General features: G+C 54.7%; 1 protein-coding gene across 5 annotated transcripts in view; it reads left to right on the forward strand.

The window, feature by feature from the left end:
* The first annotated feature begins 5010 nt into the window (after positions 1-5010).
* The window catches only part of AFDN (afadin, adherens junction formation factor), a 119968-nt gene continuing 112683 nt past the window's right edge, over positions 5011-12295 (forward strand). For 4 of the 5 annotated variants that reach the window (XM_040965213.1, XM_040965212.1, XM_040965214.1 and 1 more), the window contains exon 1: positions 5113-5228. In XM_040965213.1, coding sequence (XP_040821147.1) covers positions 5124-5228 — 105 coding nt within the window. In that variant the 5' untranslated portion in view covers positions 5113-5123. Of the gene's footprint in view, positions 5229-12295 lie in introns of all 5 variants that reach the window. The other variant, XM_040965211.1, reaches the window with a different exon arrangement.

Below are 12295 nucleotides of genomic sequence, written 5' to 3' on the forward strand. Positions count from 1 at the left end.
CTTGAGGTGTGTGCACGCACACACACGCACGCACACACACACACACACACACGCCTTCCATCTACCGCTTCTTTTCCTGACGACCATCGTAACCAGGCCCAGGCCAGGATCCAGGATTTTCTTCTGGGTTTCCTACATTGGTGTAGGAGCCCAGAACTTGAGTCATGTCCCAGTCCTTTCCCAGGCACACTAGCAGGGAGCTGGACTGGAAATGGAGCAGCGGGTTATGCATCAGAGCCCATATGGGATGCTCTTGTGGCAGGAAGGTTCCCAAGGCTCAGAGGTCAACAGCAATTCTGTCTTGTAACTCCCTTCATCAGGTATGATTGCAACCGTGGGGCCCACTCTGTTAGTGGAATATGTGTAGATACAAGTGCTTTATCCAGTTTATTTTGATATAAGAAATATTTTGAAAGCCCTGAATGTGTGGAATTCAAAAAGTTCATGGAAAATGTTTATGAAAAAATTATGCAAGCATTTAAAAGTGGTTTTCTTTTTTTGGTGCATAAACTAATTTTTTGATGTCATTTTTTACAGGCTGCTTGAAGCACCCCTGTGAAAACTGAGAGAAGATGTGTTTTGATGGGCGTGAAGCGGACAGGCCACTGCCCCTTCACACTGTCTGGGCATTCCAGTAGCACCAGGAGGCCGAGCAGAGGGCCGCCTCTACAAACACTGGGAGGATTTTCAAAACAGTATCACTAGGACACACACCCGCGCTGAGCAGTTTATCTTCCTCTGGAGAAAGCAGCTTGAAAAGGTCCGCTTGGATTTCACCGCAACAGAAAACGAACGGCCATGGAATCCCTGCATGAATCATCAGGGAGCAGGCTGAGCCTGGAGCGCCGGGCACAGAGGCCCTTTGTGCCCCCGGTACCTGGTGGAGCTGGGCTCTGCAGGCCTGGGAGGGGTCGTCCACGCCTCCCTCCCAGGCAGGGGCTGCCCACAGCTACCTTAGAAGCCCAAGGTTTTGGAAAGTATACTTCAATTAGGTATCAGGTTAAAATCTGCTGCTAGATAGTAGCAAGTCAATGCAATGGTTGAAGTGTAAGCTTTGAGTTATTAATGAATTATATGAGATTTATTGGTTTAGGAGTTTGGCATGAATCAAAGTGAATGAATTATATTAATGCATCCGTTCATTTTAATGTAGCTGGAGGTCGGAGAGTGGGCTGGGTTTGTGCAGTTCCACATGTGGGTGTGTGTGTATCTGTGTTTGTGCAGCAAGCAGGCATAGCTAGTGCTTTGGAGTGACCTGGGCAAAGCCTGATTAGAAGGCAGCTGACTGCATCGAGGCCTTGCCAGCTACACTGGACCACAGAATTCTGCCGAGCTGAAACCATCAGCAGTGAGCACACAGACTAGCAGGAAGATACCGCCGGAGAGGCCCACACCCCGGATGGACCCCTCCACCACTTCCCATCCGCCTCCTGCTATCAGCACGTCCTTGGTTCAAGAACTTGGGAGGCCTGACTTCAGCCTGGCCCAACTTTAACCACGGCAGGAATCTGGGGAGTAACCCAGCGAATGGAAGAGCACTAATGACTAAAACTGCAACTTTCGGCCAGCACAGAAAGGAGTGGCTGTGGCTGCTTTGTCTCTGGTTCCCGGAGAAGGCATTCTAGTGGGTGGGCCATCTTGGTGTCATGGCCCTGGAGCGATGGGCAGCTGTCAGATGGGGGTCTCGGTTTAGAGGCCCCCTGGCTTTGGGCGTGCAGGGTGAGAAGGTGGGCACTGCCTGAGCTGGTGGGAGAAGACAATTGCTGGAGGGATAAGTGTATTTTCCAGTGCTGACTTTATGTGCTGTGGGCAGTTGGGGAAGGCATCTCCGAGGTAACATTCAAAGCTCTACACGCTGAATAATTTACATAATGAGAACTACTTTTTGTGAACTAATTATTTAATGTGCTATGTGCCTTTAGAAACTTATTGCATGCTTATATGCATAGGCAGGAACATATCTGATTAATCTTTCATGGACTGTGTGTGGCTAAGCTAACGCAATACTAGTACATTAATCATGTGTGGGACACACAGGGTGCTAGAGTTTGCATTAGCTTAGTGCTTCAGGTAGAGGGGTCGGGCACCGTTGGGCAATTTCCACTTTGGCTGCTGATTCTGGATCAGATTTCTTTCTTAATCTCCCAGGAAGAATTGCCCTCAAATTTTGGTTTACAGAACCAAGGTAACTTCACACACTATGAGGACTCCTCATTTAAGGAGCATTTGGGTTTTTTCTGAGCACGTTCTCAACTGGAGCTGATGAATGGCATCTCTACGGGAGTGGTGAGGAAGATGCCAGGGCCATTCATGCAACAGCGGCACAGAGGAGCTGCCCTGGCTGTCCTCCAGTTCCTGGGAGCGTGCAGAGGTCAACCAGCAGGCTGCAGCACAAGCTTGGACGCAGTGGGCGGAATATTACGCTTCACTGTTTTGACAGGATGATGGAAGAATTGCCACAACCACGAGCACAAAGGCGGTGGCACCTCCTACTTTCAGGGAACGATTGAGCCAGCAAGGAAGAACCACCGGGTGTATTATGGGGGACTCTGAGCGGCTTTGCTGGAGCGTAGTGGCTGGAGTCTGTTGAGTAGGGAGAACAGGACAAGGCAGGAGTAAGAAGGGAAGGAAACCCAGAACGTTTTGCGGAGTGAGGGCGGATGGGGCTTTGGAAGAGACTCCTGGTGCATGTGTGTTTGGATGGGGCTAAGGCCGAGGTTTTAACTGGTGACCTGGAGGAAGAAATGCACAACCGTGTAGGGGCGTCTGCTTGACTGGAAAGCCTCCATGACTTCGTTCCACTCGGCCGGCACCTGCAAGCTGATAGATCTGGCACCGCTGTGCTAGCTCAGGAGGGTCGTCTTCATGACTGACTGGGCCAGGCGTCTGGGAGAGCCACTGTGCAATGGGCTGGGCCTCGGTCTGCATGTTCAGTAGCGGTGCCTGGCTCGCGTGTGCACGCGGCTGCATTCAGCCACAACGCACATCTTCACGGAGGAGGATGTGGTTGTGGGGCCCGATGGCGAGATCTGTGGCCATGCACAAGAGGAGGCCCACACTCCCTTGACACTGAAGCACCGGCGGGGCTGCACAGGCACTGCAGGCAGCAGGCCCAGCCTTCATCGGGAGGGAATGAGTCTTTGCAGTGTCCTTGTGCAAACTCTCATGGTTGAAACAATTAGGGCTTTTTACACTGTTAGCTATGGTTCAATTCTATGTAAAAACCACAACATATTATACAATTGCTATTATTTTTTTCTAGGTTTTGTCACATTTTCTGTGAAATCTTCAGCCATACAAGGTAGCTAACTACTAATTAGTAGTGGTGGTGTTGGTTGTGCCATTGTGATAAATTTTGGTAGGAATTTGAGACGCAATGGTATTTTTCTTTTACTTGGGGAATGTGTTTGAGGACTACTCTGAAACTTGGGGAGCTAGTGTGATCTGAGCCCTTATCAGGACGTGTGGCTCACGTGTTCTGATGAAATGGCAGTTAGCTTCCAAGAATCTACAGGACTGCACTGTTTTCGAGGCTGAAGTTGCGTGTACCGACTCTAAAGGTGTGGCTGTGTCATATGTAGTGGGACTTGGTTGATGGTTGTAATGGCGGTCTGTTAACATTTTTACTATTGTTATGGTTATTCAAACTGACTGCCTGGTTCATGGGATAGATAGTAAGAGAAGAAATACAATTCAATTAGGCTTTTACAAATATTTGTTTATTTATTTGCGAGCCAGGATCAGAGAGAGAGAGAGAGATCCACTGGTTCCTTCCTGAGATGGCTGCCAGCTGGGTGAGGCCACAGCCAGGGGCCTGAACTCCCTCTGTGTCGTCCATGTGTGTGGCAGAGGCCCAAGGCCTTGGACCCTCCCCTGGGCTTCTCTGCTGCCTTGGCTGGGAGTGGACCAGACTTGGCTGTGCCACCTTGATGAGTTGGGCCTTTCGATCGGAGCGTTATTGAAGCTTATTTGGAAGCAGATGCTTATGGAGCTATTTCTTTCTGATTGGTCTAAATCTAATAGAAGTAATGTTGAGCCCAAATTGTTGGAATTCAGCAAAGCTGGTGGCAATCCGTGCCCTGTCACCCCATTAGGATCCCCAGTGGGCACCGGTACCCCTCACCCCTGTCAGGAATGGCCCAATGGGGACCACTGCCCCTCACCCCTGTCAGGAACGGCCCAATGGGCACCGGTACCCCTCACCCCTGTCAGGAATGGCCCAGTGGGGACCACTGCCCCTCACCCCTGTCAGGATCCCCAATGAGCACCGGTGCCCCTCACCCCTGTCAGGATCCCCAGTGGGCACCGGTGCCCCTCACCCCTGTCAGGAATGGCCCAATGGGCACCGGTGCCCCTCACCCCTGTCAGGATCCCCAGTGGGCACCGGTGCCCCTCACCCCTGTCAGGAATGGCCCAATGGGCACCGGTACCCCTCACCCCTGTCAGGAATGGCCCAGTGGGCACCGGTGCCCCTCACCCCTGTCAGGATCCCCAATGGGAACCGGTACCCCTCACCCCTGTCAGGAATGGCCCAATGGGCACCGGTACCCCTCACCCCTGTCAGGAATGGCCCAATGGGCACCGGTGCCCCTCACCCCTGTCAGGATCCCCAGTGGGCACCGGTGCCCCTCACCCCTGTCAGGAATGGCCCAATGGGCACCGGTGCCCCTCACCCCTGTCAGGATCCCCAATGGGAACCGGTGTCCCCTCACCCCGTCAGCCCCCTCCCGCCGTGGGAATCCCGCCCCGGGACCGAGCCCGGCCTCGCCGCGCGGTGCGCCCACCCTCCCCCGCCCGCCGCGGAGCAGCACCTAGCGGAGCGGGCCGGAGGTGCGGGCGTGCGCGCGCGCGGGCGGCGGGGGCGCGCACGGCGGGCGCGCACGGCGGCGGGCGGGGCGCGAGGGCGGCGCTCGGGGCGCACCGGCCGGCGGCGCGGCGCGCGGGGCTGAGGTGCGAGCGCGGGGCCGAGGTGCGAGCGCGGGGGCCGCGGCCGGCCTGGGCGGAGGACGCGGAGGCCGAGCCCGGGCGGAGGACGCGGCGGCGGCGGCCGGGGGCGCGGGCCGCGGACCTGTCGTCCCCGGCGTTCTCCCGGCCCGGCCGGCGGGGAGGAGGCTGCCGGGACCATGTCGGCGGGCGGCCGCGACGAGGAGCGGCGGAAGCTGGCCGACATCATCCACCACTGGAACGCCAACCGGCTGGACCTGTTCGAGATCAGCCAGCCGACCGAGGTGAGCGCCGGCCGGGCGGCGGCGGCGGCGGCGCGGCGTGGGGGAGGGGCGCCGCGGGCAGGGGGCGCGGGATCCGCGCGGGCCGCCCCTCCCCGGGGTCCCGGGGCGCGCCCCGCAGGGCCGGGGGTCGGCCGGCGGCTCACCTGGGCGCGGGGGCCGCACACCTGGCCCTCGCGGCCCTGGGCGGCGGGCGCGGGAGGCGGGACTGGGCTTGGGGTGGCGGCCGCGGCCCGGGGGTCGCGCTCGGGGGGCCGCGGCGTGGGGTGCGCGTTGGCGCGGGCGCCCCACCTGCGCGCCGCGCGGCCGGGGTGCAGAGGTCGCGGGCCCGCGCGCCGCGGCGCCGGCTGATGGGCGTGAGTCTCGGCCGGGCCTGGCCGGCGCGCCTCGGGAGGCCCGGGGTGTGCGTGCGTGTGTGTGCGTGTGCGAGTGCGGTGGTGAGCCCGCGTCTCGGCTGCACGGTCCACCTGTCGTGCCTTGCCCCATGGCCAGGCTGCGCGCCGTGGACCCTTCCCGGGGGCGAGCATGGGCCGACAGGTGCAGGTCGGTCCCGGCTGATGGTGATGGCCGCGTGGGCCTCGAGGCCCGCTGCCCCGGTGTTGGGGCTGCGAGACGGGGTCCTTGCGGGGTGAAGTCCTTGGCAGCTTTGGGCTCGCTTTTCCCTGTATGGAACAGAAAATGGGGTGGCTCTAAAACAATGTCGGTACACGGCTTTGCGTGGGCACATCTACTTTTTGAGCTGTTTCTAGCCTGGCCGACAAGAGGAATCTTGGCAGGTTAGTAATGGAATTCAGCTTGCTCCTTGGGCTTTTAGATTGGGTATAAAAAGAAAAAAATCCCGAATAAAAGCCAGCTGTGGTTTACTTAATTAAAACATTTTCAAGCACCCAGCCGACACGTTTTCCTGCTGACATGAGTAGCTGTGAACTAGGCTCGCCTGTCAGAACTGTGGCAGTGGCATCGTCCCACCTTACTCTGCAGGTGACAGGAAAACAAGACCTTAAGGGCCACCGTTCTTTAAATGAGTGTGCAGCTCAGCCTAGATCTCCTGCCTTTGAAAGTCTTTAATAATGTAACGGTTAAAAACAGGTGATTTCTTGTAACTTTTTTTTTTTTAATCATTTAGTAACTTCCAAGGAAACTTGAGAAGTGTGGAATTAAAAGATCAAGTGAATTTGTTCACATAAGCAGCATCCTGGCTGGCGGCCGTGTGGTCAGCATGAGGTTCCCGCGGTGGGGCAGCCTCCCCGTTACTGGAGTGGCACTGGGTGCCCAGTGGAGGAGGGAGCGGAGTGGCAGGCCGTGGAGCTGGAGGCCGAGTGGCACTGGGTGCCCAGTGAAGGAGGGGGCGGAGTGGGCGGCCGTGGAGCTGGAGGCCGAGTGGCACTGGGTGCCCAGTGGAGGAGGGGGCGGAGTGGGCAGCCGTGGAGCTGGAGGCCGAGTGGCACTGGGTGCCCAGTGGAGGAGGGGGCGGAGTGGGCGGCCGTGGAGCGGCTCCTGTGGAGTTCCTAGCGTCTCCTCCTCATGGCTCACACCTGTGACATCTCCAGCCATCTCCCCAGAAGCAGAGGCCCTTTGCTGTGCCTAGGGCCCTGGTTGACCCTGAACCACTTCCCACTTGTAGCCCTAGTGGGGCTGTGCCGTGTCCACGGACTCCACTCCTGCCTCTGCTGACTTGGCCTGCCTCGGAACTGTTGTCTGTAGCCAATCTGAGTAGACAGCGGGGTCTACCCTGAGGGGTCAGCACGGTGTCCATGGACCGTCTCGGGTCTGTGCCATGGGCTGAGTGGACAGCGGGCTCCACTCTGAGGGGTCAGCACAGTGTCCGTGGACCGTCTCAGGGGTCTGCTGTGGGCTGAGTGGACAGCGGGCTCCACTCTGAGGGGTCATCACGGTGTCCATGGACCGTCTCGGGTCTGTGCCATGGGCCGAGTGGACAGTGGGCTCCACTCTGAGGGGTCAGCACGGTGTCTGTGGACCATCTCGGGTCTGCCGTGGGCTGCTGGGCTGCTCATCAGCTCCTGCTCTGGCTGCTCTCGGCATCTTGAGCCTCTTCCGATGGCTTCAGCGGCTGTCCATCTGTGAGCTGCTGACTGCTTGGAGTGTGTGACGGGCCCCTGAAGCCCCCGTTGTCCATGGGAGCTGCTTTGTGTATTTGATAGCTGTTCCTGCTCCTGTCTTAATGTTCACCGACTTGGACAAGGGCTTGTGTCGGCGTCTGTGCCTGAAACCAGGTCCTGGTCAGTTAGCTCATCACTTGTCAATACAAGTTTATTTTGAAAATTTAAAATAGATGCGTTTTTCCTGACATGCGTTTCCATCAGCTTTTTGAAGGTCTCAGTACTGCCCTGCTCTGAGAAGTTCAGCTTACGTTGAGCGTGGTAGGTGCAGGAGGAATTGCTTCAGATCTACCCGGCGCTCTGCGGCCGGCGCTGTGGGCCCCTTTTGCCTTTTGCTGTGAGTTGCTTTTCCTCTGGCTGTTATACTTACATGTGTCAGTGTCCTGGAAAAGCAGTGTTGAGTGGCTGTGCTAAAGTCTGTGGGATGGTGAGCTGTGAGCCTAGCAGTCCCTCGCCGGGGTAATCTTTTTTTGTTGTTTTAAAGATTTATTATTTTTATTGGAAAGTCAGATATACAGAGAGGAGGAGGGACAGGGAGGAAGATCTTTGTCCGATGATTCACTCCCCACGTGAGCGCAATGGTCGTTGCTGTGCCGGTCCTAAGCTAGAAGCCAGGAACTTCCTCCTGGTCTCCCATGCAGGTGCAGGGTCCCAAGGCGTTGGGCCGTCCTTGGACTGCTTTCCCAGGCCACAAGCAGGGAGCTGGATGGGAAGTGGAGCTACTGGGATTAGAACCAGCACCCATATGGGATCCCAGTGGGTTCAAGGCGAGGACTTTAGCCACTAGGCCATGCTGCCGGGCCCTCACTGGGGTGCTCTTCTGTGTAGCTGTGAGTTATTTTCTTTGCTGCCTTGTTTGTGGCGTTGTCAGGAGCTGTTCTAAAGTTTTGTAGCCCTGCCGAGGTCTGTGCCAACACCTGATGGTTTTCTGATCTGCACGCGTGGCGTTTCGGGAAGTTTGGGTCTGTGTGTTACATTTACAAGATGTTCATCAGTCTGGTGAGGTTTGCTCTTCACCTTTTTTTAAAGATATGTTTTTCTATTTAAAACAGTTAAGTATTTACTTGTTTTAATAGAACTTTACAGAGAGGAAGAGAAAATGAGAGAGGTTTTCCATCTGCTGGTTCACTCCCCAAATGGCTGCAGTGGCCAGAGCTGGGCTGATCTGAAGCCAGCAGCTTCTTCAGGGTCTTCCACACGGGTGCAGAGTCCTCAGGACTTGAGACACCTTTTGCTGCTTTCCCAGGCCATAAGCAGGGAGCTGGATGGGAAGTAGAGCAGCCAGGACTTGAACCGGTGCCCATATGGAATGCCTACATCCCAAGTGGAGACTTAGCGTGCTGTGACACTGCGCGGGTCCCTCCTCGAGGCTTCCGTGTCTGCAGATGGAGGGCTGTCAGAAGAGCAGGCTGTCCTCAAGGGGTTTCAGTTCTTCCCTATTTCCGCTGAAGATTATTCTGGAAGACATGAGAGTTGGTGATGTGGACTGCAGGTTGATGCTTTATCACTAGGGAAAGCTGTTCATTGGTGGTCATGGCTGCCCTGGACGCCTGAAGTTGCTGTAAGGCCTCAGGTCTGTCGCCTTCTTTGTCCTGTGAAGCTGCTGGGTGGACTCGTTGCTCCTGCTCCCAGGGTCTCCCCATGGGGTGTGACGTGGCAATATAGTTGTGAAGTCCCGTGGGGTGTGTCATTCAGTACAGTCGTGGAGTCCCGTGAATATGACGTGGCAGTACAGTCGTGGAGTCCCGTGGGGTGTGTCGTGGCAGTACAGTCGTGGAGTCCCGTGGGGTGTGTCGTTCAGTGCAGTCATTGACTGTCTTCCTGCCTGCCTTGTAACACAGGCGGGAATTCGGAGTTTCAGTCTTGAGACATTAGTCTGCCACATGCTGGTATGCAGTAAATGTTTTGTGGACACTATTGACTTTCTGTATTTAAACAGTTACTCCTGGCAGAACGTGGGCTACATGCTTTTCCTAAAATTTGATAGAAATTGTCTGTTGGACTAGCATCTTTTCCTGTCTTGTTTTAGTTCTGCATAAAGGTCCCATAAACGCAAACACTACTAGGTTACTGATGCTTACCAAAGTTTCTTAAAGTCACGTGTGGAGTTCTTCACCTTCGTTCCCCCGAGTTTGTGGATGTGCACAGCAGGCACTATTGTGTGTGCATGTGTCACGTTTGGTATTTTGATCAGTTGGTGTGGTGATGATTCATGTTATCTGGATATGTGTGTAAAATAACATCTGGTTTGTCAGCAAGGATAAACACAAGTGTTTAGGTGAGCTGGTAATCATTGCCTAGCCCCTAGTTAACGCGCTACTCCAGGCTAGTGTTCAGGGTTAACTATACGTTAGCGTGCAGCCTGGCTGTCAGAGGCTTTCCTGCTGTCTCAGGAGGTAGTGGGTGCTGGTGGCATGTCCCCACAGTGAGGCTCTCTCGTTCTCTCTTGGGATAGCTCGAATCTGTGACAGTCTTCATTTTCAGAAACAACTGCTGTTCATGTTTGCACACGGGTGTGTGTGAGTCTGACATATAAGCTAACATTGTTCAGTTATCTTAAATGAATTGTATCTTGACTAATTTTGTTTTGTTATCTTTCTGCCAATGACAGTTAATATTATTTTATACGGTTTATAACCCTAGTGGAATGAGAATGTTGTAACTGTGGACTTGCATAGACAATCAGGTTTGATTTTGATTAGATTTGCACTGGGGTGATCTGTGTGTGTGAAAAGCGGTGCTCACAGAAGAGATCAGGACGTGCAGCAGATTGGGGTCCTTAAGAAGGGGTGCGGCGCTGTCCTTGTGGGGTGTGCAGAGTGCCCCCAGGCGTGTGGAGGGTCGTTTGTGACCCATTTTGCAGACTGGACTTGGTGTAGTATCAGAGACGGCTGGTCAGCAGTGTGGCATTTACTATACTTTTTTTTTAATTGAAACAGAATTATGGAGAGTGAGGAAAGATGGGGGGGTGGTGGAGAGAAAGCGAAAGGAAGAAATATGTGTGAGCAAGCTTGCATCCTCTGGTTCACTCTCCAGATGGCCGGAAGGGCTGGGGCTGGGCTAGGCTGAGCCAGGTGCCAGGAGTCTGTTGGTCTCTCACGTGGGCACAGAACTCAGGTGCCGGGCCATCTTCCGCTGCTTTCTCGGAGCGAGGCTGGGAAGTGGAGCAGCCAGGACATGGAATGAGGATGTCGGAGGCAGCGGTTAACTTGCCGAGCCACAAAGCTGCCCTTGATCTTCTTTATTATAGATGATGTGAGTAGTGCTGACCATTAAACCGGCTCCTTAATTGAAAGTTACATTTGGGTTGGGTAGTTTTGTACTTTGTTAAGCAGTTGGCTATTTCTGTTGGTTTTCTGTCTGATGTGTAGGGCACGTACGTCCCTGTTTACCCCGAGGATGGGGCTGGGATGCGTTTGTTAGATCTGTGTTTACATTCAGTGAATTGGAAATGTACGACAGTCACAGGGACACCTGGTCGTTCTGAACGTGTCCTTGACAAAGCCTCGGCGTCACTGCTGGCACCCCATATGGACACTGGTTCGTGCCCTGGCTGCTCCACTTTCCAGCCAGCTCCTTGCTTGTGGCCTGGAAATGCAGAGGAAGATGGCCCAAGTGCCTGGGTCCCTGCACCCGTGTAGGAGACCTAGAAGAAGCTATTGGCTCCGGGCTTTGGGTCATCTCAGCTGTGTCCATTGCAGCCATTTGGGGAGTGAACCAGCAGATGGAGGACTCTGTATCTCTCTTTAGCTCTCTGTAAAATCTGCCTTTCAAATAAAGCTAAATAGATCTGAAGCCTGACTCTGAAGCATGTATGGTTCTCAGCATTTTGGACACTGGATCCTGCCGTGACCATAGGCTGAGGAGTGAAGGGGCATCTGCTTACCTCACTCTTCCAGTTGGCAGAAGCCAGTGGATACACACTGCTTTAGGTTCTGCTGCAGATGGTGGCCCTTGGGCCAGCCAATCGACTTTCACTTAAGTTTACATGTATGTATGTGTCATGAATGAGGTTACTTAGAGGAACTTGAAATGACATAGTTTAGTGTGACTGGGAAACAGCCAACATTTCTGCACTTGCGAGACATTCAGTGTCAAAGCTGTAGATGGCCCCCGGAAGTGGGCGATGTGAGCTCTGTTGCCCTTGTTTTCATTGTGTATTACTGGAGATGTTGTCACGGCGTTGCGGTCACAGTGACCACACGGACGCTGTGAGTGCCTGGGCATGCCAGTAATGACACAGACAGGAGCTCGGTGTGACCTGCAGGGATTCTAGGTTGCACTTGCTTGGACCGTGACCTTCCTGGCAGACGGAATGCACAGGTCTGCACAGAATCCTCAAACATTTCCTTTGTGTGTTAAAACCAGACTCCTTGTTGGTGGAGACAGTGGACTGACAGGACGCGCACGTTGCTGCTGCTTGTGGCTCCTCCACCATCTGTGGTCAGTGTGCGTTGGTCTTTGCTTCCGAGGGAGGACGAAGCCCCTTGCCTCCTGAGAGTCGGCCCAAGTTCCTCTCACTTTCCCGACAGACAAGGGTTCTGTTCAGGTGCATAACCCTGGGAGGAGTGCGTGGTCCTCTCCGTGGGTGGGGAGGCTTTGGTGTGGCGTGGTGCAGTTGGAGGTTTTGTTCAGAGCCCTGATCTCAGAGCAAGTCGGACATTCTGGTTTTTCCAGACTCAGGTCTTTGTTCCTCCGAGAGTGCGTTCTGGTTTCCCGTGTTTACTTGTCATGGGACTTGCCACTGATGCGTTTCTCTGCTTCCTGATTGTCCCGGGAGAGCTAACCACAGCTCCATCTTCTCAGTTGTTGCTGTCAACTCGTGCTGCTTAGCCGAGGTTTTGAGTTTCCTGCTTCGTGGCTTCAGTCTAGTTTGTGATGTGTAGAAGAGCAAATGGAATGGCAGTGACAGGAGGACGGTGGCTGTTGGACACCTCTGCGTGTCGACAG

Source organism: Ochotona curzoniae, unplaced genomic scaffold (assembly GCF_017591425.1).
Source record: "Ochotona curzoniae isolate NIBS_2020 unplaced genomic scaffold, NIBS_Ocur_1.0 scaffold_3890, whole genome shotgun sequence".
NCBI classification, from domain to species: Eukaryota; Metazoa; Chordata; class Mammalia; order Lagomorpha; family Ochotonidae; genus Ochotona; species Ochotona curzoniae.